Source organism: Ochotona princeps, chromosome 15 (assembly GCF_030435755.1).
Source record: "Ochotona princeps isolate mOchPri1 chromosome 15, mOchPri1.hap1, whole genome shotgun sequence".
NCBI classification, from domain to species: domain Eukaryota; kingdom Metazoa; phylum Chordata; class Mammalia; order Lagomorpha; family Ochotonidae; genus Ochotona; species Ochotona princeps.
The window spans coordinates 10,675,446-10,703,413 of NC_080846.1; the positions used below are offsets into that span (position 1 = coordinate 10,675,446).

A 27,968-nucleotide genomic window follows, 5' to 3' on the forward strand; every position below is an offset into this window, starting at 1 on the left:
TTCAAACAAAAATTAAATCTCTTTTAAAAAAGTAAAATAATAAATAAAAAATATCCATGATCATTTACTATAAGGTAATATTTGAAAACATTTGGGAAAATGGAATCAAACAATATTTATTTTGATGCAAAAAAGTTGAATTCCTTACTCAGGTTTTAAATAATATGTATTTTCTGTCGAGTTTTTAAAAACATTTATTTTCATCTTTTTCCCCATTGCAAAGCCAGTTACACAGGGAGAAAGCTCTTCCGTCCATTGGTTCACTCCCCAAGTGGCTATAATGGCTGGAGCTAAGCCAATCCAAAGCCAGGAGCCAGGAGCTTCCTCTGAGTCTTCTGCATGTGAGGGGCCCAAGGACTTGAGCCATCCTCTACAGCTTTCCAGGCCACAGGCAGGCAGCTGGATGGGAAGTGGAGCAGCCGGGATACAAATCAATGCCCACGTGGGCTCCTGGTGGATGCAAGGTAAGGATTTAGCCACTATTCTATCACACTGGGCCCTGTGTGGATTTCTTAAAGACCCTTCATATACACAAATTTCTAAAAAAAAAAAAAAAAAAAAAAACCTGCACCAAAATAGATGTATCTTTTAATTCCATTTCGCCACACTTTTTAAAGACCTCTCTGAACATACACATACACACAGACGCATGCATACTCAACTGGAACCAACAACTGCATCTCCAGCCCTACCTTCTAGCCCACTCATGGCCCAGGGCTACTCCAGCATTCTCCTGGCATCTTTGCACTGGTTCCAGCACAGACTCTGAAGCCCAAACGCCAACTCTTAGAAGTTGGCATCTGGAACCAGCCTCCCCATGCCACCCTCACTTTCTCAAGTCTCCATTTCCTTCCCCAGGAAAATGGCAAGAAAGAAAATACCTACTTTACAAGAACAGGATGGACACGAAACGGTGGAAGGCCTAGCGAGCACTGGCTCAGTCACTAGCAGCTCCCCCTATGGAAGAAGTACAGGAGATGGTGGAGAAGAAGCAGGTGCACAATACAATTTTCCCAAAGTGTTCAGTGTTTCAGATTCGAATTTTGCCCAGGCTAGAGAGCTTCACAGCTACTCACTGTTAATCCATCTCCCTTCCATTCTGAATGACAGCCTCAGAAATCACAGACAAAAGATGACAGTGCATGCCACGAACAAGCTCCTGGGCCAAACACTTCACAGTCATTGTGTCATTTTCATCCTCACATTCTAGGATGTGTTTGGTGGAAGCCACACTGCCAAATAAAAATCTGGCCCAGTCCCTTGGAAGCCATAGCACCACAGACAAATGTGCTAAACACTCTGCTCCTTGCTCTGTTAATCTGTAAAGTGGGAAGAAGAGTAGTAGCTGCTTCATGAGGGAGTTCAGATGGTTAGCTCTCTACTCACATTTATACCCCTCTAGGAGAGAAATTATGGTGGGCACTGTCTGCCCAACTGGAGGCTATAATTGCCAGCCTCACTGAATGTAGCTGAAGCCATGTTGCCTGGGTTTAGGGCATTAGAATGTGGAAGGAATTGGGGCTGGCATTGTGGCATAGCAAGCTAAGCCCCACCTGTGGCACCAGCTCCTCATCTGGGCATTGGTTCAAGTCCTGGCTGCTCCACTTTCCATCCAGCACACTGCTAATGGCCTGGGAAAGCAGCAAAGGATGGCTCAAGTCCGTTGGCCTTTGCAGCTATGTGGAAGAGCTGCCTTTGTACCAACCCAGCTCTGGCCATTGTGGCTATTTGGGGAGTGAACCAGCAGATGGAAGATTACCCTCTCTCTGTAAATCCATTTTTCCATTAACAATAAATCTCTTTTTTTAAAGGGAACTTGTATTTTACTTTTTTTTAAAAGATTTTATTATTATTGGAAAGCCAGATATACAGAGAGGAGGAGAGACAGAGAGGAAGATCTTCCATCCGATGATTCACTCTCCAAGTGAGCGCAACAGGCCGGTGCGCGCCAATCCGATGCCGGGAACCAGGAACCTCCTCCAGGTCTCCCACACGGGTGCAGGATCCCAAAGCTTTGGGCCGTCCTCAACTGCTTTCCCAGGCCACAAGCAGGGAGCTGGATTGGAAGTGGAGCTGCCGGGATTAGAACTGGCGCCCATATGGGATCCCAGGGCATTCAAGGTGAGGACTTTAGCCGCTAGGCCACGCCGCCGGGCCTGTATTTTACTTTTTAAACAAAATACGGAAGAAGTTGATATTTCTTCCTGGCCTGCCCTATAAAAACCTCCTACACCATCCTCCATTTTCTCTGTTATCCTCAATCATAGAAGTTCCTGGAAGAAACATGTTGTAACTGACCGGACCCCCCACTACTGACTTCCGCAGACAGAGCACCTACCTTATCCCCCTGCCAAGGCCAGCTTTACATAACATGAGTGACAAAAACAAAACAAAACAAAACAAAAAAAACATCGTATTGGGTTCTTCCCCTCAGCTGCTAGCATTTATGCATGCATAAGTTAGCATCACCTTAACCAATACAGAAATGGTTCCATGGACTCAGAAGTCAACTAGAAGCTGAAAAACTGGACAGCCATGTAACACACCAGTGAAACATCTGGTTAAGCTATTGCCTGTGATAACCTAGAAAGCAGAGCTCGTGCCTGCTGAGCCTTTAAGCTTGAAAGAGGTAGGAAAAATAATGGCTCCAGATTATGCTGGCGATTCCTGGCTGAACCAAGCAAGGTATGATAACAGGCAAGGACTGAGGCCCAAACTCTGCCAGTTTGCGAGTAAAATCAGAAAGGAAGAGTGGAGAGATGAAAAAGCAATTAATTATTTTTAAACCCCAAACAATAAGGGGAAAACCCTGAAAAGTCTTAAGTAAAATAGATATCTGATTAGAAATAGAAGCTTCTCCTTTAAGCCTGATGGCCTCAGGATAGCAGTCATTTAATGGAGAGAGAAATAAGTGTGGAGACACAGAAGCAAAAAAAATTCAAAAAATATCATCCAGGCTAGGGAATCAGGTCTAGGAAGTAACTTCGGATGAGACTACTGGATCATTAGGGATCGCAGATGAAAATCCTGCTTGGTTGTTGAGACACTTGCATTGGCAAACTCTAAAAGCTTGGATTTTCAGTTTTGTGCCTTTACAACATTACACCAATTCTTGGACCTCTGAAAGGTCAAGGTTAGAACAGATTCAGAGCTTCCAAGGAGGTCATGCTCCCTAAGACCCAAGAAGAATGGATAAAGACAACCTTCCATCAGGCAGAGGTAGGAGTGTGGGGAACAAAGGATGGGGAAATAGATTTTCATGTAGGGACCACACCCACTGCCAGGGTACAACACACAATAGCTAACCAGGACCAGAAGGCTGTGGGTCTCCCACTCTCTCCCTTTCCAAGTGGGCATCTCACTGTGGTTCCCTTGCCCTGCTCCACAGCGGCATGAAGATGGGGAGCAGAAAATGTGCTGAACTGTGGAAGAGCCAGATTCAGGGCAATGCAAGGGACAGGACACTGCTCAGGGAATCCTCAACTTGAAGTTGGAAACAGCGACCAGATGGCATTCGGGTGCCTCCTTTAGGAAGGACGCACCAAGGGCCAATGACATGAGCACACACAGTGGAGATGCTAGCCTGCTGCACCTTTCTTAAGACTCTCCAGAGTTCTTTATCTTCTATCGACAGTTTGGGTGCTTGTGCCAGGAACGTGTCCAAAGCCCCATGTTGAAGACAAAGCAGGCAAACCCCGTGAATAAATCTTGGTACCTAAATGACCATCTCACCTCGCCCCACCCCATCCTCTTCCTGTCAGACCTAAGTAGGTAAGAAATGTCCTTCTATCCTGTTTCAGGCTGATGAGATTTAGGGTTGTCTTTCACAAGTGCTGATGCAGCGATGAAATTACACAGCGCTCTCTGCAGGGTGCCTGGCATGGAATAAGTTGCACAAGTGTGGTTGTGATGATAATGCCCACTGGACAGATAGGGACACTGTGGCTCACAGGTGTGTCTGACTCCTGAGTCAATTACTGTTTACCCATCTTCCATTGACCTCTTGGCAGATGATAATCAGACCCATTTTACAGATGGGTCTGGTGCCTGGCTCAAGGCCATAGACTCAGAGTTACTCCTAAGCCAAGGCTGTCAGCACCCCGCCCTAGACCCCTGGCCTCCAAGGTGGCTCGCTGCTCATGCTGTGATTGTATGTTTCAGGAAACACCCAACTTAAAAAGTGCCCAGCACTTGACTGTCAAGTCTGCACAATGAACCAAATAACCCTCCTCTGACCCAAATCCCGAGTTTTTAATTTACACTGAGCCGGTTAATTAAAAATGTGCTCTGAGAGTGCAGACGCTGCTGTGGCTGGCTCCTGAGATAGAATTTGCCGTCTCTCTTACCAGACCAGGCCTCTTCCATGACAATTTTTTTTTTGTCCAGCCAGCACAACAACGCCACGCTACGGAATAGCATATCCAGATCTGGGACACAGAAAGTGCTGAGCAAGCGTTTGGTGCCAATTCAGGATCCAGAGCTCCACAGAGGAGCATAGGACCTGAAGGCCAACCCACCTTCCCTCCCAGAGCCAGCAAGCCAGTGCTGGCAGACTGAGGGCTCGTGTTAATTAATGTTTATGAAGTGGCTGGGGATCCTTGAAATGAAAGACACTGTTCAGAATCCCCAAGGCAGCATTCTTCTTGCCAGCTCCAAGAATCTGCTTTTTAAGGAAGCCCTCTATTATCAAGTGCCTACTGTGTGGCTGGTGTTTTCACAAACTCTATCTGAGTTAATCCTTAAATTGGCCTCTGTGGGAGGTTTGGGTTTTCTTCCTTTTACATTTTTTTTTTTTTAATCGTCACTGTACAGATGAGAAAAGCAGATTCAGTCTAGATCTTTCTGGGGTTGAGTGAAACTTTCTCCACATTGCCTCTTCTAGGCTTACCCTCAAATTCTACATTTCAAATAAATTTTTATTCTGGAAAACCTATGGCTTTTTTTCTGCCTGCCTTTTCTCAAATACGTGAATTGCAAACACAGACATACAGATTTTAAGTTCATGAGAATATATGTGTTGGCAGATACATATTCCTGTGTACTCACACCCCTACCAACACAAGGAATATTTTCTATCACCACAGAAAATTCATTGGTATTCTTCCCTAAAGATGCCTTTTAAACTAGAAAATGCAGTAAGACAAAAATAAATAGGCTCCTTTACTCTGATCAAAATCATCTTATTGTGACCTTGGCTGTAGGGTTGTGCCCCTCGGGTCAATACTAAGGAGGCTACCCCAAACTATTGGGCCTGGGACTCTCCCAGAGGGAATCCACTTGAACTTCGGTGCCCTGGCCGGCTCCACCCACACTAAGCAGATAAGGTGAGCTGATCTGGACGTGACAAACACTATTGTGCCTGGGCCATCACACCTACCACCGTCATTTTAGCCACACGGTGTGTGTTAGGCAGCAAGCTGTCATATCCTTAGAATGTGTCATTTCATTTGATCCTTGTAATGATCCCCTCTCTCACAGCTGAGGAGTCGAGAACTCAGAAAGGTCAAGCAACATACCTAAGAACACAAACCTACACTAGAACAGCCCTGACACTCAATTCCAGGAGGTCTGACATCACAGTCCACCGCCTCCCCCTCAACAAATGACTCGACAGACAGAGCTGGCCAATTTTAAATCGCTAAGACTGAACCGACTGGTTACATCCACTTAGCAGCTGTGGACATCCTACAGCCTCGTGCTAGACTGGCTGAGATGGAAGGAGATGAACGAGAATGGAGGAGTGCTTTGTCCCAAAATGCCTGGAAACCATTCCAAAGCCAAGCCTTCACGGTCCAGAGGGAGCTGGCCAGCTCCGAAGGGGCAGAGGGTCCCAGGACGGACAATACATGCAAAGGCAAAGGAAGCACTTCCGCCTATTCTTCCTCCTTCAGCGCTGACAAGATCAGTTCAATCAAATGTTTAAACCCCAGAAATATCAACTTCCGCTGAGTCTCTTAGATGTAACCACAGATCTTTGTAACGCCTGGGAACCAACAGGGCCCTGACAGGGTTTTGTATCCCCACAAAGCTTATGCCTTAAAGCATAAGGGTGTGATTTCTTTTTCTTTTTCTATCAGCCAAGTCATGCATTCTCTTCAAGGCAATTAACTTTTGTTTCCTGTAGCCAGTTTTGTGGTTCCTCGGCCCTGGCACTGTAGCAGCAGCGAAAGAGGGGTGGACAGGTGCAGAGATGGCGGCGAGAGGGAGCAACCAAGGTAGAAAGACTTGCAAAGAGGATCCAAGAAACGCAAACAGCAAACGCTTCTATTGGGCTCTCAGCTCAGTTCCACAGGCATCTAACAAGCTCCAACTGTGTACCAGGCCTTCCGGGCAAGGGATATTAAAAAAAAAAGATAAAAATATAAAAGTTAGTACTCCCCTGCCCAGTGTGGTAGGAACAAAAGCATACAAATTGGGACAAAAAAGGATGCCAGGTTGTGAAGGGTCTCTGTTCTACTGTGTGGGGCAATCAAGGGTTAGTAAGAGGGAGGGAGTCTGTACCCAAGAGTCATGGAAACAGGAGCCAACCACCCTGCATGCAAATAAGCAGAATTCTCAGACCCCTGTGCCTTGGTTTCTACTTGTGGATATGGGGAGACAATCTTTTTTTTTTTTTTTTTTTAAGATTTACTTATTTTTATTGCAAAGTCAGATATACAGAGAGGAAGATCTTTCATCCAGTGATTCAATCCGCAAGTGGCTGCAATGGCCGGAGCTGAGCTGATGTGAAGCCAAGGAGCCAGGAGCTTCTTTCAGGTCTCCCACATGGGTGCAAAATTCCAAGGCTTTGGGCTGTCCTGGAATGCTTTCCCAGGCCACAGCAGGGAGCGGATAGGAAGAAGAGCTGCCGGGATTAGAACCAGTGCCCATATGGGATCCTGACATGCAAGGTGAGGACTTCAGGCTACCAAGCTGGGCCTACGGGAAGACAATCTTAGCATCCTTTCCTAGGGAAACTTTCTAATCCAAGGGCCTTAGTGCTGGGTAAGCTTGTTAGTACTTCTGCCCCCATTGTTTGCTCAACCCCCAGCACCTGGAAACTGCTCAATCAAAACTGATGAATAACATGGATTCACAAATGAGCAAGTGATGTGACTGAGTTAAGGGGTGGAGGGTTGGAGGATCTACTATGTAAGGAATGCTCTCCTTAATAAGGTTTGCACATCAGAAAGACTGCTGCACTAAACAGTAGGTTTGACGTTTAAATGTACAGTTCAGATACACACGACACTCATCACTCGTTCCTGACCTCTCCTGCCCTTTTAAAGGAGCCTAGAGCAACGAGATGAAGAGATCACAATGAAATGACAGCGTCTCTTGTGCCAGGGAAGGCTGCAGAGGCCCTGGAAGCCAGGAGTGGGGCTCTGTGGTGTGGGGAAGACTGTGAGAGCAGCAAATCCAGCTGGCACACACCCCGCCCAAAGCAAGGCTGTGGGTTTCTCCCTCCTTAAGTGATACTTACTCCCAAACAGCAAACACTGTCTTTAGAAGACAGGAAGATCATACAAGTCAAGCCGATGAATAAACAAAATGCATCAGCTACCAAAACAAGCAGACAAAACTGGAGGACCTGGGGGGAGGACCTGGGCTGGGGGGAGATGAGTAGGTGTCACCTCTGCAGCCCCTGGCTTCAGAGAGCCCAGAGAACTAAAAGGGGCTTGGTCAGGATCACCACTTACAGAGGACACAGATTTCCCCCACGGGGGAGTTGACACCAAGGGACATGGAGGGAGGGGCGGCCTATGAGGAACAGCCTAATTCAGGGCGGTGGGATGGGGGGTGGCCACACTGGGAAGCGGTGGGAAGTCGACGAAGCTCCCCCTCTGCACTTTTTGGCTGGGGTAGGGTCCAAACCAGGAGCAATCCACCACCACCACCACCACCCACCTCCCGCGAGCTCGGGTTTACAGGTGAATCCCTCATTTGGAGAAGCCCGCTCAGAGAGCACGGCGGCCTTCTCGCCAGGTGCTTCCACTTCCCTTCAAGGCTTCACGTGTGTGGGAGGGGGTGGGGGCGCTTGAGGGCTTGCGACCCCCTCGGGGCGGCTGATTGGGGCAGAGGAGAGGCCCCGGGATAAACATCCCGGGGTGCGTGGATCCCACCGGCACCCCGACCCACTCTGCTCCTGCCTGCCCCTCCCCCGCCGGCCATCCTACCCAAGGAAAAGGAGGTCGAGGGCGACACGGGCGCTCCCCCGGGACAACTGCACACCTTAGGCACCCCCGGGGGCTGCGCCGCGCCCGCTGCCTCTCGCCTCGGGTACTGGGGCAAACTGGGCAGGCAGGCGGGCAGGCAGGCACCAACTTGAACGAGATCCGCCCAGCGAGGCCGCGTGTTTTTCGGCTCCCACCACTCAACCTCCTGCCAAACCGCCCAATATGTAACAAAGTTTGATTTCGTTTTTGGCCTCTCCAGTTACGCTTCTGCCATTTCCTGTGGAAAATTGAGGCTTTGAAGTGTCTGGCTCTGGCTTTCCCCGACAGCTCGGGACCGCCGGCGCGAGTCCTGAGGAACCCAGCGCCACGGCCCCACCCCTCCGCCGTCGCGGGAGCTGAAGGTTCAAATCCAGCCAGCTCAGACGCCCGCAGCAAGGGCGACGGAACCTGCTGAGAGCCACGCCCTCCGCTGCCGAGCCCCTACCTGAACCCCGCCCCCACACCCTCCCTGCCGGGGTCTCTGGAGGCGCCCCGAAAGCCATGGGGTGACAGTCTCAGCTCCCCCAGCAGAGGGCAGCGACGGCAGGAGGACGAAGGGCTGTGTCCATTGCGCAGCCCGCAGCCCCCAGCCCCGGGCGGGGTGGGGAGCGGGGCAGGGAGGAAACTGCCTTGGAAAAACTTAAAGTGACAAGTCGACACACTGCCCCCACATCTTCCCCTCGACCATCTCTGGGCCTAGAAAACCACTTTGGATCCTTCCACCTTTTCCACCTTTCCCACCTTTCCCACCGCGGGCCCCCACTCCCCCCACTGTCCCCCGAAGGCGTGGGCGAGGCATAGAAACCAGGTGGCCGGGAGAGGGACGGGCCTCCGCCCAGGTCCTTCTAAGCCAAACTCGTGAACTCAGAAGGTGTCACCTTCAAGGTCGAAAGAAACAGGGTCCCAGTGTAAGACCCGACCCAGTGTACTCGGCGCCAACAATCGAACCTGCTCCAAAAACTGGTACTAGCTTTTCCCCGTCGCTGGCCGGGGGCAGCCTTGGGCCGATTCCGCTCCACTCCGGGGGCGGGACTGGGGGGCACCTCCGCAGCCGCGTTGGGTACGCGGGTACCAAGCGCAAGGGGGACCCCGTGGGTCTCTGTCCGCTCCCCAGTCCCAACCCCTCGTTCAGATCCCTGAGACAGCGGCGGGTGGCCGGAAAGGCGCTGGGCCAGGGAGGGGGACCCAAGGCAAACTTGCGGCGCGAGTTGACCGAGTTGGGCGCGAGGGGGTGGCCACTCACCGCTGGCGTTCTTCCCGCAGATGAGATGCTGGTAGGGCTGTAGGAGCCCCCATATCTCTGAGTCGTTGTTGACCGTGTGCTCCAGGGTCTCCACAGTGAACTTGGGAGCCTCCTGCAGCGCGTGGTGGTGGTAGTGGTGGTGATGGTTGGCGGCGGGGGCCGCGGCCGGCGGGACTGCGGCGTTGGCAGAGGCGGTGGCGGCGGCGGCTGCTGGCGGGGCGCAACAGCTGCTGCCCCCGCTGGCGCTGCTAGCTGCGCTGCAGGCGCCACCGCTCACCGCTCCCGCTCCGGGCGCCTCCCGCTCCTTCTCGGCCGCCGAAGCCGCCCCGGGGCCCGAGCTAGGGCCAGGGCCCGGGCCGGAGCCTGAGCCAGGACCGCTACAGCTGCGGGGCAGCCCGGAGGCCACGACCCGCGCGTAGATGTCCCGGAAGAGGCTCTCCATGCAGGCGGTCAGGTAGATGGCTGCGTGCTCATGGATGCGCAGCGCCACGCGGCTGTCCACCATCCAGCGGTACACGCGGCCCACGGAGAAGGTGAGGCCGCAGCGCGCCGACTTGCCACGGCCCAGGCGGTCGCCTCCGGCGCTGCTCATGTTGTAGAGGGACAGCGCGGCCAGCGCGGCCGCCGTGCAGTGCGCTGCCAGGCCCCAGGACAGCACGATCTCCATGGCGCTCTGGATCTCGTACTTGGTGCACTTGGCGAAGCGCAGGCTTAGGCGCTGCGCCTCTTTGGCAATGCGCACCAGCGCCCGGCTCACCAGCATCGACAGCTTGGCCAGCGCGTCCTTCGGCAGGCCGCCAGGGGCCGCGGGGCCTGCCCGGGGATCCCGCGAGCGCAGCAGCAGCGTCTCGAGCTCCTGGAGGGTCCAGGGGACCTCGTCGAGGTCCGGCAGCAGCCGCGAGCAGTGCTGGCCGGCGCAGTCCAGCCCCTCGGAGTCTTCCACCAGGGCAGTGTTGACGGTATCAAAGCTGTTGTGCCGGCTGTGCATGGAGTCAGCTAGAGGCGGCCAGCAGCTCCCGCCATACGGGGACGCCGGGTGCGAGTCGGAACAGCAGAGAGACAAGTTGGAGGAGTGCACAGAGTCCGCCGCGCCACCATAACCCGAGTCCAGTGTCAGATCCTCCAGCGTTCGCACCACGGGCTTCTTACCTCTCCTGGCCATCTCTGCGCCACTTCATGCTGCGGCCGCCGGGGAGGCGAGGCCAAGGAGCGGCGGGCGGCGCGCGGGGCGCGCCGGGGAGAGCCGAGTCCGCACCGCCTCGGTTCACTTTTCCACCAGCCGCCGCCAGCCCGTGTCACTACTTTTCGCTGCCTCCCCGAGCAGCCGCCGTTGGGATACGCCGGGCAGCGCCTCTGGTCATCTTCCAGAGTCCGGGCTGGGACTGAGGGGCGCGGTGAGCAGCGTGACAGGCCAGGAGGGAAGCTCTCGTCAGGACTCGCTCCGGCTGTTCCAGAAAGGAAAAAAAAAAAAAAAACAAGTGTCTGGTCCCCTCCTTTCTGGGAGCCCGGAGCGGCGCAGAAGCCAGCGGGTGCCGGCCACCGTCGCGGCAGGACTGCCGGCTCCCCGGCTGCCCGCTCCGGCCCGTCCTCGCTCGGCGCCCGCCCGTCCCGCACTGGAGCTCGGCAGCGGCCGAAGCCCAGCAAACCCCGGGCAGCCAGCGGGGCTGGCGTATGCAAAGCAGGCCCCGCGGAGGGCCAATGGGATCAGAGGATGCTAATTATCTCGCGCCGGTGGTTTTTTTTTTTTTTTGGTGGGGGGAGGGTGACATTCCTGTTCTCCACGCGGCCCCGCCCCCAAACCACGCCAGGCGGTGACCAAGGCTGCGGGCAAGTGGGGAGCGGCGGCCCGAGGCAGGGGGATGGAGGAGGCACCTGGGGACCCGTGGGAGCAGAGCAACGCGGCAACTGGAACCCTACAGCTCAGGGTTCTGGCTTTAGTGTCGGCGCTGGGTGTTGGGCAGGTGATCCAGTGACTCTGTAAGTGTCTGCCTAGTGAGGCTTTCTGCCCCTACCTACATTTCAGACTTCATTTTCCTTATTTTTGTTTGTTCCGTATTTCCTATTTCCTGCGCCCCTCTCTACCTACTACTTACAGTACCAAACCAATGAATCATCCCGGTTTGCTCCACAGTGGAAGGACAGGGTTTGGGTGGGCAGAGGGGTCAAGACGATGGTGGAGGCCAGCCACCTGTCACCAGGGCTTAGCCAGGAGCCTGTGTCCATGCTTCAGTGTCCCTAGAGTGTGTTGGAGGGAGCGCTCCTGCTGCACTAGGCTGTCCTGGTTCTACATGGCTCAGTCTTTTAAAGGGTACATTTACTTCCAGGACCAGTGTAATATAGGTACAAGTTTTTGCTGCATTTCTGTGCCAAAAGGGCACTGTAATCTTTGCTTGTCTTTCCAGCTCATCCAAGAAGCAGCCAGATCTTAACCACCTGGAGACAGAGCCCTACACGCTGCCTCTTGCCCACTAGGTGGCCCATCCCTATTCTGCTGAGCCTGGCTCAGTTGCTTCCACTGCCCTCCTGGCCTTCAGGGATAGCTGATTTCCAGCCCCTGGGTCACACCAGGTCATTAGTCTGAGTCCTTGTCTAGATCCCACACCAGGCAGGTGATTCACTGTGCCCAGACTTGGCACAGAGCAGGCTAACAATAAGTATTGTCAACTAAGGAAGGGTTTGAATGGTGCACAATGGCTAACAGGTGCAAGAAAAGAGGCTCAACATTGCTAATCACCAGTGAGCTACAAATCAAGACCATTCCCAATGTGCTAATACCTCACACCTGTTAATCTGGCTACTCTCAGAAAGCCAGAAGAGAAAATGTTGGTGGGGATGTAAAGGAAACCCTTGTACACTGTTGGTGGGATGTGATTTGGTACGGCCATTACAGAACTAGGATGGCCTGACTCGAAAAGCATAAGGTCGCTAAAACAAATATCCACCTTTCCGTGTGCATCACAGTAGCAAAGATATGACAACAACCACAGCATGTGTACACAAATAAAGAAATTACAGGCATGTATGTGTGTATACACATGCAATTTTTAGAGTGGAATATTATTTGATCCCCTGAAATGAGGAAATTCTGCTATTCCTACCAATGTGATGAACCTGGAAGATATTCTGTTAAGTGCAATAAGCCAGACACACAAAGATAAATACTGTATGACCTCACTTATTTGTGACTCTACTAAAGGAAGAAGTTGACCTCACAGTAACAGAGTAGAATGGTTCTGAGGACCTAACGGGCAGTATAATGACTACAGTTAATAATATCAGAGTGTATACTTGATATTTGCAGAGAACTTTCATCTCACCACTCACACAAAGGTAACTGTGAGACAATGGATTCTTAATTAGCTTGCTTGTGGTAATCTTCCATAAGCTATATGTATCTCAGGACAGCACATTCTATATCTTAAATACATATGCATATTTCACTTCGATGAAGCGGAGGGTGGCAGGAGCCAATGGACTTTCTCAGGCCACCTACTGGATGGTCTGTTTCTCATCTCGGCTCCCCAACCATCACCCTGTGGCTGCCCCGCTGGTTATTTTAATTTCTACAAGCTGCTCTTCTCCCCTCCTGCCTCCTCTTCCTTTTGCAAACCATCCAGTCCAAGAACCTTCCAAGAGACGAGCTCCCATTTCATTATTCCAAAACATTAAGCTCTCCATTGCCTTACGGATGAAGTTGATGCAGATGAGCTGGGCTTCAGGACTCACCCCAGCCCTCCTTGCAGCCACTCTCAATCTTTCAGAGGCAGTCTTATGATCTCAGTCCTGTCTTCCTCTCTGGCCTCTTGCCACCCCCACCCATCTGCCCCAGCAGCCTCCTGAACACCCTGACACATCCACACCCTCATGCAAGTAGGCTTTCACATGCACACACACACACACCTGCATCCCTCGCTCCAGCCATCTCCAATCCCTTGATGTTTCCTACTGAGTGTGTTGACTCTTCCATCAGATATGCCTTTGCAGATGCTGCTCCCTTGGCTGGCAGCACTCATCTTCCCCCCCACCCCCCGCACCCACCTCACCACCCTGTAAACTCCTTCCTTCTCTTCTAGGTTACCACTGCTGACCGGTTTTCCATAGGCTGACTCCACTGTACTCAGCAACCCTGACTGAGGAACGTGTGCTCAGGGCTCATTCCCAAAGCCCTTTACTTTTCTCTGCCTGCTTCCCTGGTGACCTCACACCTCCCAAGCCTGCAGGCCCCACCTTGCAGTGCTGACACTTGAATGAGGATCCCTTGGCAGCGCTCAGGCGGCAAGAAGAACCACACAAAGCTAGAAAAGGGCCTGAAAGCAAGGGGCTTCACATTCACTCATTTACTTCTAGGGCAGCATGCCGCCGTGAGCTCCAGTAGTGCTTCCGCTGCTTTTGCAGTCATGTAACCCGAGGTCACTTATTCAATCTCTCTGCAACTTATTTCCTCACCTTTGAAACACACAAAATAATCATACCCACTTTTGGGGGTTGCTGGGGATTAAACGAAATTTTCCATATATAGGATTCAGCATGGTATTCCATATATGATAACTCTGTAAGTATGATTATCTTCAATACTTTCCTATTTTCAGCAATAACTCTTTATTTCTTATTGCATCAGAAGGAAAAAATAACAACTCCCTCAAGCCTGAGCCGAGGGGGACGGGCTGTATCAGCCGGCATGCCCTTCCTCTTTTCCATGTCTCCGTGTTGTGTACTTGACTTCTGCTCCGTTGCACACAGCATGCTGTACTTAGCAGGAGCCTTGGCCGTAATGGAGTGCCAGTAAAGGAAATGTGCTCCCTGGAATTAGGGATAAGCCAAGCAGACACTTGCTCGGCTTAGAAAAGTAAACCATTCATAATAATACCGAGACTGATGGAGAGTGATCCCAAGCACTGACACTCATAAATACCTTACTGTTTTTAGGAAATTCCATCTCTCTCCCCCAAAACAGACATTTAAAAGAAAATGCAAAACTTCCAAAATAACAGCTTTTTACATTTCTTTCTGGTCTTTTTAGCTCCCTCCTCCAGCCTTTTTCTTCCAAATGCATATGTTGGAAAACTGAAATGATTTTGTAAAGTATTTTCACTCCAGTATTTCCTCAGAAACAGCCTCAAAATTTATAGTCTCCTATAGGCTTCATCATTTCCTCATACAGTTAAGTATTCATCCAAATATTCCCTTTTTTTTAACTACAGAAGATTTCATTAATTTTTTTTAAAGATTTATTTTATTTTTTTATTACAAAGTCAGATATACTGAGAGGAGGAGAGACAGAGAGGAAGTGGAGCTGCAGGGATTAGAACCAGCAGTCATATGGGATCAAGGCGAGGACCTTAGCCACTAGGCCACGCTGCCGAGCCCAATTTCATTGATTTTTTAAAATCTTAATTGGTATGTTGATTCCACATTTGGCTGTTTCTGCTTATTATCCTTATTGTATCTAAATAATTCTTCAAAATGACAAATTATACATATGTCATCCTCTAAGAAATGCAAACAGTATACCAATATTGAAGATGAAAATAAACAAAGAGTAGAAATTAAATGACTGACAGTGGTTTTTTTTTTTCTATGAAATTAGCAAAAATTAGCAAAAATTTACAGTCAGTGCCAGTAAAGGCAGTCAGGACAGGACAGACACCAATCAATCCTTTGCCTGACAGTCCGCTAATGTGCATCTGAGTGGTGGTGTGCATTCCTCTAATTTCCCAGAAGTCACGCCTTCTGACGTCAGCCAGGGTGCTGCGTGCACATTTTCTAAAAGGACACAGGATGCTCTTGGTAATTGTACTAGTGAGCTTTTCACGACTATAAGCAAAACACCCAGGTGGAACTTCTTAAGAATTAATAAGATTTATTTCAACTTCCCAGTGGTGGAGAGTCGCAGGTCAAAGTTGTTAGTCTGGCATCTGATGGGGGCCGTGGATGGTGGAAGTCATGCAGAGAGGCGGACCCAGGGGTGGACCTGGCTTATGACAGCAAACTTCTCACAGGAACTGCCTTGCAAGGACAAGCCTCCCGTGACTGAAGTACCTCTGGCTAGGCTCGCCTGCCAGACTCCATAATTAGTTCAAACCTTCACTCTGAATGCACCAACCATTAACCTAAGGCTCTGGGCTTGATACATCTGCATGAGCTGGGGAGCTAAGGGCTGTTCAAACTACAACAGCAATGTTGTTTTCACACAGGACTTTGGGAAATGCCTTTCAATAAGGTCAGATGAAATGAATTATAAAACACTCATACAAGGGAATAGTGAACAGTAGCAAAGAATAATGATGATGGCCTTTATTTACACAGCATATTGACCGTGGGAAAATAAATTCAAATAGCTTTTGGGAAAGCACATAAAATGTGATTCTGTTTATGTAAAATGTTTTGTGGAGAGCTAAATAAGTATATATGTATGTGAACTTGCCTGAATGGTGGGAAATTATAACTAGTTTGTTGCATTTCTGGCAATTTTCAAAAGGGATCTTGTTTATTCTAGTTCTGGTCCTGATGTTGTCGTCTTTTTCATCTCCTTTTAAACTTCTGAGCTTTTGACAACAAAAAGTATCTTCTCTACCAGAATCATAAAGTTATCTTCAAAAGAATGTAAAAGTAGCTTCTGTCCATTATTCTGAATCCTATCCTAGAAATCAAAGTGTGAGCACTGTAACCAATACAACAGGTTATCATGCAAACCAGTCTCATCCAGCTGGACTCACACATGTTCTGTTCTTCATCTTGTGTTTCCTGATCATCTACCATGTATGACAGTACCAAGACATGCCACTGGGGTTTAAGGTTACTCTGCTACTTTCTGGTTTTATAACCTTAAGCAAGTTCCTCAGCCTCTCTGTGCCTAGCTGTGCCTCTGTACTTCATCTTTAACTGGGGGAGAAATACTACATTCTTCAATGTTTTAAATGAGCTGTTGAAACAGGATCTGCCTAGCATAGTGAATACTCAATAGAGTTTGTTACATTTATTACAGATCCGGCACTGTGCTATGAGAGCTTAGCTTCCCTAGTAGAAGCTGCCAAAGCCCAGACGTTACTAGGAGCTGCAAGTACAGTGAGATTCGTAACAAGGGAGGTTCAAGAACTACACGCATGAAGGCATAAGCTCCATGTCTCATGGTGGCATTTCTGAGAATGACCCTTGCGAGTAGCAGCTGACCCCATAGACACACAGACACTGTGTACAAACCTCAGCAACCATCCCTGTGATAAGGTAAGCATCCTTGTGAGAGGAAGGCCCTGTCACTGGGTAGAAGATTATAAATGAGCCCAATTTCAGCTTACTCCAAAACAGGGAGGGATGTATAAACCCACGTCTGAACTCTCTCCTGAAAGTGAGAATTACGGTGTCAACATAATCGCTCACCTGTTTGCAGAATAAGTAGATAGCATAATGACCAAAGTTCGTTACACTTTTTAAGGCAACTTTTTCAACCCAGGGTATAGTTGCAGCTGTTAATAGCATTGGGTTCTCAGAGCAGTTATCAATGTGTGCATGGACTTCCCAACAGCAATTCTCCACATCTTTTGGGTCATCCATCTTTTGGCCAAGTAGAAATGCATTATTAGCTTGCCACCTAGCAAAATACAGACATATGGGTAAAAACTATTTGCATACAGTTATTATGCTATGTTTGTTGGCCCCAGATTCCACCCGTGGACCCCCAGATGGTCCATGAATATGATAAACATTCTAATCTTGGACACTTACCAAAAGCATGTTTTGTGCCAGGCACTGTTTTAAGTACCTTGCGCATACTATCCCCACTTTACAGGTGAGAAAACTGAGACTTAAAGTAATTTTCCCCAACTTCAAAAAACTATGGAGTCATGAACTCAGATGATAATCCAGACAATCCAATCTCCAATGGCCACTACCTTAACCAATGTCACACAGCTGTAATGAGGTGGGGTTGGCTGGGCTGGGCAGGGGCACTCATCGAATGGATACCAAGAGTTTCAAGGAGAGGTTCATAACCAAGGCTGAGTGAATCGGGGATAGATTTCTGGATGTGCAGATTTAAAGGATGGATAGGAATTAGCCAACCAAAAAAAAAAAATTCCAAAAAGCAGAAATCACTTGTACAATGGTCCTAGGGCAACGGAGAGTTCAATCATTTGGAAGAAGCAGCAGATGTTCAACGTTGTTGGGCTCAGAGATGAAGCCAGGGAATCACAGCAGATGAGGCTGGGGAGAAGAGCAGAAGCATAGTGTAGCCCACAGGCCCTAAGAACTTGTTGAGTTTGAACATAATCCTGAAAGCAGTGATGAGACCATGATTAGCTGACAGCCTTTATGGCCCTCGGCTCCAGAAATCAGTACACCTGCCAGCTTGCCTAGGAGAGGGGGGACAGGATAGCAGTCATGCAGAGCCAACCCTCCGGCTCCGGTCAAGGCCAGAGAACTTGAAGGTGCCCTCCCCACGTGGAAGCTTGTATTTCCCTTTCCTCAACTCTACCACCCTCTCTCTTCTGCTCAAGAGCCACCTAGCAAAATACTGCATATGGTGTTCAAAACCCAATTTCCACTTATTCCATTGTGTGCTGGCTTTTAACTTTCATCCAAAAACAGGGAAAAATCATGCTTATCTCAGTTTATTAGATTTCATGAACATAATGCACTTCTTGTGCCTGACTTGCCTACTTGAGAGCAGCTGGTCACTCATTGCTGAGAGCAGGGGAATGTGCGTGCGCAGACACACAAACACACGCACACATGCACACACGCACACATGCAAATTATATATACATCAGGGTAGATTAGATTGTGCTTCAGTAACAAACATTTCCGAAAGCTCTAGGGCTTGAAAACAGCAAAAATACATTTCTTGCTTAGGTTGCAATGGACAGTATGGGTTAATAAGGTTATTTTATTTATGGTGTTCACTTAGGGGTTCTGGCTGCAGGAAGGCCAGCATATGCTCTGAAAAGAGACAAGGCAGAAAAAAACAGGTACAGAAAGTAAGAATAACACTGTGCACAGCCACCATTGTGGCCTCAAGTGCTAGGCTGCCACCTGCAAAACCAGCATCCCATTAGGAATTCATTGGATCTGGCCGCTCTGCTTCCAATCCAGCTTCCTGCTATGGTGCCTGGGAAAAGCAGAAGCAGAAGTCCTTGGACTCCTGCATCCACATGGGAGGCTGGTGTGAAGCTCCTGGCTCCTGACTCCCTACTTCAACCTGGCCCAGCCTTGGCTACTGCAGCCATTGGAGGAATGAAGCAGCAGATATCAGCTCTCTCTCTCTAACTCTGCCTTTCAAATAAATAAACAATTTTAGAAAAAGAACAGCACTGTGACTTTTGCAATTTTCTCTTGAAAGTCATAACACACATACATCACTTATGCTCATATTTCAGTAGATAAAGCCAGTTATGTGGTCTAACAAAGGAACAGAAAATGCAGTCTCAACACCTAGGCAACGGGTCCAGTGGAGTATTTGTGAGCCAGCAGAGCGACCAGCAGAGCGACCAGCAGAGCGGCCAGCAGAGCGACCAGCAGAGCGACCAGCAGACCGACCAGCAGAGCGGCCAGCAGAGCGACCAGCAGAGCGACCAGCAGAGCGGCCAGCAGAGCGACCAGCAGAGCGACCAGCAGAGCGACCAGCAGACCGACCAGCAGAGCGGCCAGCAGAGCGGCCAGCAGAGCGGCCAGCAGAGCGACCAGCAGACCGACCAGCAGACCGACCAGCAGAGTGACCAGCAGAGTGACCAGCAGAGTGACCACCACAAGCACAGCTTTGCAGCCTTCCATTCCACCAGGACTCTCACTCTCCAGGTCAGTTTATTTAATTAGTGGACCCAGGAGGCCATGCTGACCTTTCCAAGTTCATTATCAGCCAACAATCTGGTCTATTAAAATGTGAGAATGGAGGCAACTAGGAGAACAATAAGCAAATAGGATAGGCACTTGGTCTCTGCCCTCTCATGTGTGAGGACTACGTGAGGTGGCAAACCCCCCACCAATAACCCAGGCCTTGCCCAACTACTAAAACTCCCAGCAAAGTCAGTTCTTCTATTATCAGCGCTCTCACACATTGCTTCTCCTTCGGAGTCCTAGTTTTTAATTATATATTCCCATGATTTGCTTAATGTCTGGCATTCCACATACACATAATGACCCAGAAGGAGGTAGATTTATTTGTCTTGCTCACTGCTGCAAACACATTGCCTGGCACATAGTAGGTACTCTTGAAATACCTGTTGGAATGGGTAAATGGGTGTCTTAGCACAGATTCTGCCCTCAACGTGGTATAATGCCATTTTCCATGCAAAAGTGTTCATCTCCTAGCCAGACCTTCTGAGTTGGGGAAGCTCCAGGCAGTGATTACAGGAAAAACAGACCAGTTCCCTCCCCAGTGTTTGAGTGGGTCACCAAAGTCCTCCACTAAGATGTCAGCTCTACAAAGACAGGGTCACTGCTCTGTCCCAAGGCCAGGAATCAAGCAACTCTTGCTTAAGTGACTGTCTTCCTATGCAATTCTACAAACAGCGAGGGGGTCTCTATGCACTAAGGGTGTACCTGTCCGAGTGAGGAGTGTACCTGTGTCCGAGTCTAGAGTGGGAGAAAAGCCACCTTGGGTGGTTTCCTCTGCAGGGATTTAACATCAAACATCAGTTACAGAGAGGCTGGCAGAGATGAGGAGCTAAAGAGACAGAAAGGAGGCCCCTGGAAATTAGCTTCAGCAGGCAGCCTCTGCACCTGCTAGCCTGGAGGGCGTGGGGAGAAGGTAGGGCTCCCAGAACCCAGAAACCAGGCTGTCTGATGGCATCTGGAATCCTAGAGAGCACTGAACAGGCGGAGGAGCTGTCTGGCAGGAGTAGGACACGCAGGTAAGGCACAGCTGTAGCTGCCAGGAGACAACCTGAAGCAGACAGAGAAAGGGAAAAAAACAAAACAAAAGAGCTGTCCCCTCTACCTGCCCCCATCTCCTGCCAGTGCCTCCTGCTGGTTAAGCTGACCAGTAGAGTAACACAGAGTAGACAAAGCACGACAGAAGGGCAGGTGTGGACAGCAGTACAAGCAAGCTGGTGACTGGGTCAGGAAGCGCAGATGGACTTAGGGTATTTACAACACTGGAGCACTGCTGTTCATTCTGGAGCATCCCGAAGAATCCCACTGACTGCCAGCGGAGGGAACTTCCACGGAGCCTTCCATCGTCCTTACTCTGGTAAAACAGCGCAGCAGCTCCTGTCGGGACTGTCCTCTAGAGCCCCCTCCCTGGTGCCAGTCTCATTTCTCCAGCTTGATTCATTGTGTTCTGTCTGCATGCTCTCATCATCAACAAAAAGAAGTTGTGCTGCAGTCAGTAATTGCAAAAACATGGAAGCAGCCAAAATGCCCATCAGCAGAGGATTGGATAAGAAAGCTATGGTTCATCTACTCCATGGAATACTACTCAGCTATTAAAAAAAACAATGCAGTTCTTTGTGGCCAAATGGGCCAAACTGGAAACCATAATGCTAAGGGAAATTAGCCAATCCCCAAAGGTTAAATACCACATGTTTGCCTTAATTTAAGATGACACGATGTTATGTATAACATGTTATGTTAGGTTTGTTATATGTTGTGTATAAACTAAAATTGAAATGTCAATGAGGTGGTCACAGAAGGTGGTTAAGAACTCGCACTTACTTTTAACATATTGGTTACTCATTACTATGTCAATTAATTCCATAATGATGTAAATTTTTGCTGATGGTATGTTGGAGTTTTTAATTGATCGGGATGATACTCTGCTGGCTCTGTCTTCAGACCAGAGAGGGTATACCTAAGAAGCCGTTGAACTTGACTGGACAACAAGATGCTGGACTCTATGTTTGGTATATGCTTGCAATGGGGGAATCTCAACTGAACTTGAACTGTGGTTATGCAACAAGGTGGAGGAATCCACCATGGTGGGAGGGTTTGGGGAGGGGTGGGGAGAATCCAAGTACCTATGAAACTGTGTCACATAATACAATGTAATTAATGAATTTAAAAAAAAAAAAAAAAAAAAAAAAAAAGAAGTTGTGCTGTCCCTCTCTAACCTCACCGCTGCCATCTTGCTCTGGTCACCTGCACCCACACCTCACTTCAAAACTTTAACGTAATATGAGTTAACTCATGCTGTTCCCTCTATATTGAATGTTGTCCCTTTCTTCCTGCTTTTTTTTTGCGGGGGTGCGGGGGAGAGAGCTGTTTTACACTTAAGCATCTTCTTCAAAACTAAGTTCAAGTGGTAACACTTCAGTAAGAGCTCCCACCCTTCTGCTCTAGCCTATTACGTCTCTGAATTATGTACCTCTGAAGTATGTACCGTTGAAGCCTTCGTTAATGATGATTAGCTATAAACATAATGAGCAGATTTCAGTATATTCTCAGTGATTAAGACTATGCACTGGAGGTCAAAAAGATCTGTTTCCCAGGACCTATGGCTGGTTGTGTGATTCTTAGGCAAGTACTTAACATCTGAATTTCCATTCCTTATTTTCTTTTTATATGAGAAAAAATTATAATGTTACAGAACTTTGTAGCATTATAGTTGCATGAGGCAACACATATTAGGTATTTAACAAAGTTCTTAGCACAGACACAGCATCCAATAAACATCAGCTGCTGCCATCTAATCCTAATTTGTTAAAAAAAAAAATAGGATCACCCTGTATCTACTGATGTGCAACCTATCTTTTAATTTAAAACGTGCTTTCTGTCTTCACGTGCTATCATACATTTTCTAAGCATTTCATTTTGAAAACTTTCAGAGGAGAGAAAGATTGATCAATGAATACCTCATCCACCCTTCATTAAAGCTATTACTAACTTCTATGTACCCTCTGTTCTCTCTCCCTCCCTTCCCCACCTCTGGTATACATGTGCACATAATATACGTGCTCTGTCATCCCTGAACCATTTGAGTAAGCTGTAGACATCAGCATGTCTTCTACAAGAAATTCGAACACTAGTGTCATGCTTAAGCAGTAGCACTGATATAGAAATATTATTTAATGATATATAGTTCACATTCCAATTGTCCCCCAAATGCCCTTTAGAGTTTTTGCTTACATCTTCTGTAATGATGCATGGAATTCTGAATGCATGCCCAATAGCTTGCTCAATTTATCTACTGTTAGCCATTAGATCCTCCCTAGTGTTGCACAAATGCACACAGCTCTGAAAAAAAAAATCCTTATAGCTGTTTCTATATATACCTGACTTCTAATTTCCTTGGGACTTTTCCCAAGGAAATCCCATGGAATTTAGTTCAAGGCAATGCAATACTCCAAGCGCTTGTTGCATGACCCTTAATGGTCATTCTAAAAGATCAGGCCAATGTATTTCCCTCCAGCAGTGTACAGGCGTACCTCACCCTTCACTCCATTGACATTACTTACTATTATTATTTCATGCTGTTACTCTAATAAGAGAAATAATAACATCATCCCCAATGTGCCAGGCTATTCTAAATGTACGACATATACCAACTTGCCTAACACCACCACAGTCCTGTAAGGTTCATCGTACAGATGAGGACACCGGGCCAACAGTCTCAGCAGGTTACTCAAGGTCACACAACCAGGAAGCAGCAACCCAGGCAGCCTGCATCCACATACTAAGCCATTATCTCCTGGATGACATTACATTGCAATGCAGTGTCTACATTTATTTGATTACCACTGCCGCGGATTATTTTTGTGAAGTCTGTAAGAATTCCCTGTGCATGCTGTTTCTACTTATCACCTATTTTAGTTCTAAAATGTTTGTCTTTTTAAAGTGGATTTTCATGAGTAATTTATAAAGTTACGATATTAACACCTTCTATGTCCTCTCTGTCCTCATGATATGTCATTTTCCTCCTTCATATTTATTTTCCTATGAGAATTATTTTCCTCTAAGGTTGGTATGTTAGAAATTTCTGCCCCTATCACTTCTCAGCCTTTTGGCTAAGATCAAGTATAGAAATGTCTGCCCTATACATTTTTTAAAGATTCTTTTTTTTTTTTAATATTCAGGTTTACAAAGATAAGGAGAGACAGAGAGAAAGATCTTCGGTTCACTCCCCAAGTGGCCACAATGGCTGGAGCAGAGCTGATCTGAAGCCAGAAGCCAGGAGCTTCTTCCGGGTCTCCCACGTAGGTGCAGGGTCCCAAGGTTTTGGGCCGTCCTCTACTGCTTTTCCAGGCCATAAGTAGGGAGCTGAAAGGGAAATAAAGCAGCTGGGACATGAACCAGTGCTCATATGGGTTCCCAGCATACACAAGGCAAGGACTTCAGCCACTAGGCTACCATGCCGGGCCCTCTGCCCTATTCATAAGAGGAGAAATATGACCCCATAATTTACTTTAAGACTTCATGGTTACTTTCAAATCTTTAATCCATGCCATTTCTCCTTACCTGATTGTCTTACTTCTTTCCATTGTACTACTTTTTATTTACTCAGAAGGAAGAGAGGAAGAAAGGGAAAGTGTGAAAAAGAGAGATGGAAAGAGAGAGAAGGAGCTTTTACCCACTTTTATCTAAACGCCCTCAACCCTTCAGCACTGGGCTGGCCAAAGCCAGGAGCCAGGATCCCAATGTAGCTCTTCAAGGTCGGCGAGGGGGGCAAGGACCACTTACTTGAGCCATCATGATTGCCTCCCAAGGTTCACAATGACAGGAAGTTAAAGTCAGGAGCCAGAGCCAGTGACCAAAACCAGATGCCTTGATGTGAGACATAGTAGCTTCAACTAAGGTCTCACTTGCTAGGCTAGACCCATCTGTGGTGCTCTTATTTGGAAACCAGCCCCCCAAATGCCTTCCATGCAAAGAAGCAGGAATTTCTTGCTTCATGGAATCTGGGAAGTCACATGAATTCTTCGAGAGGCTTTCCTGTTCCCTCTGTCTCATAACTCAGGTACCCCTTTCCTCCTGCTTCCTGTGCAAACTGTGGAACTCGGAACGCCCGTAGGCAAGGTGGACTGAAGCCCTGCTGCTTCTACTCCCTGGCTTGGCTGGAGCAGGTTATGATGGGAGGAACTATGGCAGTGAGGCAAAAGCGTGCCAGAACTTCATTTCAATTTGAAAGACCTGCTCACGGCTCTATTTGTTGCAAACATCCTTTCAGCATTCTTAAATACAGTCCAGTGAAGTATTTCAGGCACTGTTTCAATACTGATTATGTCTTTTCTCCTTGAGCACAATGCTCTGCTTCAGTACACACAAGCCTTTGATTTTAACATTTCACCAGTTCCATTCTCTCTCCCTTGCTTGTTGCCCAAATATCGTGCCTGAAACCATTACTCACAAAATGAAACAATTAGCACATTTCCAAAGCTACTTCTGGAAAAAACAGGAGTGGCATTAGCAAGCCACAATTCAGAACTTGCAGTGCCTACAACATAGTCGATAATCAGTCAGTGTTTGCTAAATAAATTAGTGAAATTGCGCATGGGGTCTGGGGAAAAAAGAAAACATAGCTATTAAGCTGGTAATGAACAAAGAGAGTATACTCTGAAATTTTTATAGGGGAGCCTTTAAAATTACAAGTTTAGTCATTTGCTCATTTAGCTAATAGAGAACTTTCCAATATGTGCTCCACAAAACATTAGCCTCATAATGCAAGGGGGAGGGAGGCTTAAAGGGTTGGGAGCCACTGAATGCTTTCTCCCCTTTGGAGAGGTTCATGATGAACATTTGCTTCTTAAAGCCCCTGTTTATTCCCTGCTTACAAACCTGTTTCAGTGAATGAACTCCACAAAGGCCAAAGTCAATTCCAGCACCAATAAGTCCCAGGGACCTCTCATGGTGCTTTTAGGTATTTATTAAATGAATGTATGAAAGAGTATGTGAGTTGTCGATATTGTATAAAGAATTATTCCCAAACTTAGCATTGTAAAACAACAAACATGATTTTTTAGCTTCTCAGTCAGGAATGGAAGGCCAGCCTGGCTGGGTACTCAGCTGCCAAGTCTCACAGTTGTGCACCAAGGAGGTGTTGCTGCGCTACAGTTATTACAACTCTCACTTGAGAGGGTTCCACTTGCAAGACCACTCAGATGGACAGAGGCCTGGAAGCTTCAGGCTTCCCTCGAAGCATCAGTGTGAGCAGGTAGTCTGAACCCAAACCTCAGAACTGAGGGCTTGCTACCTCTGTCACACTCTAATGGTTAGAAGGCAGGCAAAAACCCCAGCCCCAGGAGAGGGGGATCATTGGTCTCGCAGAGGCTGCCCGTCCTCAAGCATGGTTGGATGAATCCAGCCTTTTACACAATCATTTGAACTCCAACTTTCTGTCCTAGAAAAAAACTTCAGGAAACATGTAGGGGTAGTATTAATGAATGTCCAGTGCTAAAGCCAAAGAATATATAAAACATCATTTCTTTATTAATGTGTTCCTTTAAAAGATTTATTGACTAATCTAAAAGAGTGACAAAGAGAACCATCCCCCCCACACACACACAGAGAAATGGAGAGAGAGAATTTTCCATTCACTGTTCCCTCCCCAAATGATTTGAATGACCAAGAGTCTGAAACTCCATCTGGGTCTTACGCACTAATGGCCAGGACCCAAATATTTGAGCCGTCATCTGCTGCCTTCCCAAGTGCATCAGCAGGAAACTGGATTGGAATTCAAGAAGCTGGGGCCAGAACTAGTATTCTGTTATGTGTTGTGAGTGTCCAAGCAGCAGCCGTACTCACTGTGCCACCCATTTCATTTTTTTCTTTAAAAATAAATATGCTCTGAGTATCTAGCACTGACTGCTTGAAGAATTAGATGCCAGCCCCAATCCAGGATGTTCTAGTCTTCACTGATCACCAGTACAGATTCCAATAGAACTTTAACAAGGAGATGAATTTGACCATATGTGTGGACTTTTAATTGGCTAACATATGCCCTCTCTCACATGCCTTATTGATGCAGCACTGGACATGAACTATCCTGAGCAGTGGGAGCCTCCCAATAGGATCCTGAATGCTAAATGAGTAACATAAATCACACAACTAGGGAGCAAGCACTCATGGAAGATAGTTTTACAGTCTGTGGAGTTATCAAAGCTGATCAAAATTATTGAACTTTCCATCTGGACTGCTTAATGGACATGTATCTCCCCACCTCCTAAGAGATCGGGAGTGGTCATTTGCCTTGGTCTGGTTAGTCAAGTGGTAGGGAGGAGTAGCTCTAAGAGCAGATGTGTAATTGCCCTCATGCCCTTCTCTTTTCCCCGCTCCAGCATCAGGGAAGCATGAGTTGGTGAAGCCTGCTTCAGCCTTGGACCTTGAGTCATTACAACAGCAGAAACACCCTTCCAATCAGTAGACACATTAGGGATGTAAGAAATGAACTTGTTGTTTAAGACATCGGGACACTGGGGGCTGTTTGTCACTGCAGCATAACCCAGCTGGTGTTATAAAATTGCTTCTGCAAGCTACATTCTTCCAATAAACCCTTTCTTGCTTAAATCCCTCAGGGCAGGCTGCTGTTGCTTACAGCCAAAATTCCTAACACCATTTTTGTTTCATGCAGCAGGGACCTCTGAGTCCAGTATGCCTTGTACTGGCAAGTGCAGGCAAATTGTAAGGCAGTTCAATAATGAATTAGACAGACTCCAGAATCTCAAGTAATTTACGATCTTGTTAAGCAAATAATACACACATAAAAGAAGTCAGCTGTGAAACTTTCAGCAAGCATGTGACAATGAAGGTACATGGGTATGTTCTTTAGTCAGAAACACACAGAAAAAAATTATAAATTAAAAACAGATAGGGAGTACACATTTTAATTTATTTGACCCACCCTTAACTTACCAAAATTGAAGAGTTTTAGCACTGTTTTCTCAATACCAGGAGATATGATCATTACAAAATGCCTGGCACCCAGTATGCAACACCTATTTATTTGTTGAGTGAATAAATAAATGAATGGACAAAGAAAGGAATGAATGGAATCAAGGGCACCTGGGCTTTAGTGTCAGTGGCTTGGGGTTGGGGGCTTTGCCACAACCTCTTGTTAGCTCCTGCATGGGTTCCTTTAAGATTACTGAGCCGTGCAACAGAGACATCTAAAACCCTCACCAGAAAGGAGGCAAGTCTTGGCTTCACAGATGATTTGCATAAAAGAGGTAAACAGTAAGTGGGACAAAGGCAGTTAGACACCCACATCAAGGTACCTGTGTGTGAACATCTGTGTGAGCACTTCCCAGAATGCACTTCACCTCACTGATCAACGTATACAGAAACAGTGGCTGAACCTCCATCCTGCTGAGAACTAACTCTCAGCAGTGAGTATAAGCTAAAGCCGGTGGGTAGATCAAGTTCCAGCAGCTGTGAGACTACACCATGGGGTAACTTCAGATCAGCTTCTACTAAAAAACACAACACAACACAACACAACACAACACAACACAACAATTCCAGTCTTTGCACTTTTCCAAAGCCCTGGAAGTCTCCAAGTTCTACCTTCTGGGACCTTGGTTTTCTCTAGAGTGGTGAGAAATCTTGCTATCAGGCACTTTTTTCTGCCTTCCTATATCTGAAGGTGGCTGTGTTGACTCAAGACTGGA

At 47.8% G+C, this 27,968-nt stretch overlaps 1 protein-coding gene across 4 annotated transcripts in view; it reads right to left on the reverse strand.

The window, feature by feature from the left end:
* The window catches only part of ABTB3 (ankyrin repeat and BTB domain containing 3), a 364,832-nt gene that overhangs the window by 252,328 nt on the left and 84,536 nt on the right, over positions 1-27,968 (reverse strand). For 2 of the 4 annotated variants that reach the window (XM_058673529.1, XM_004589571.2), the window contains exon 1: positions 9,439-11,063. The exons of the other annotated variants lie outside the window; for them this stretch is intronic. In XM_058673529.1, the coding sequence (XP_058529512.1) occupies positions 9,439-10,600 (1,162 nt within the window). In that variant the 5' untranslated portion in view covers positions 10,601-11,063. Of the gene's footprint in view, positions 1-9,438; positions 11,064-27,968 lie in introns of those variants that run through there. 4 annotated transcript variants of the gene reach the window in all.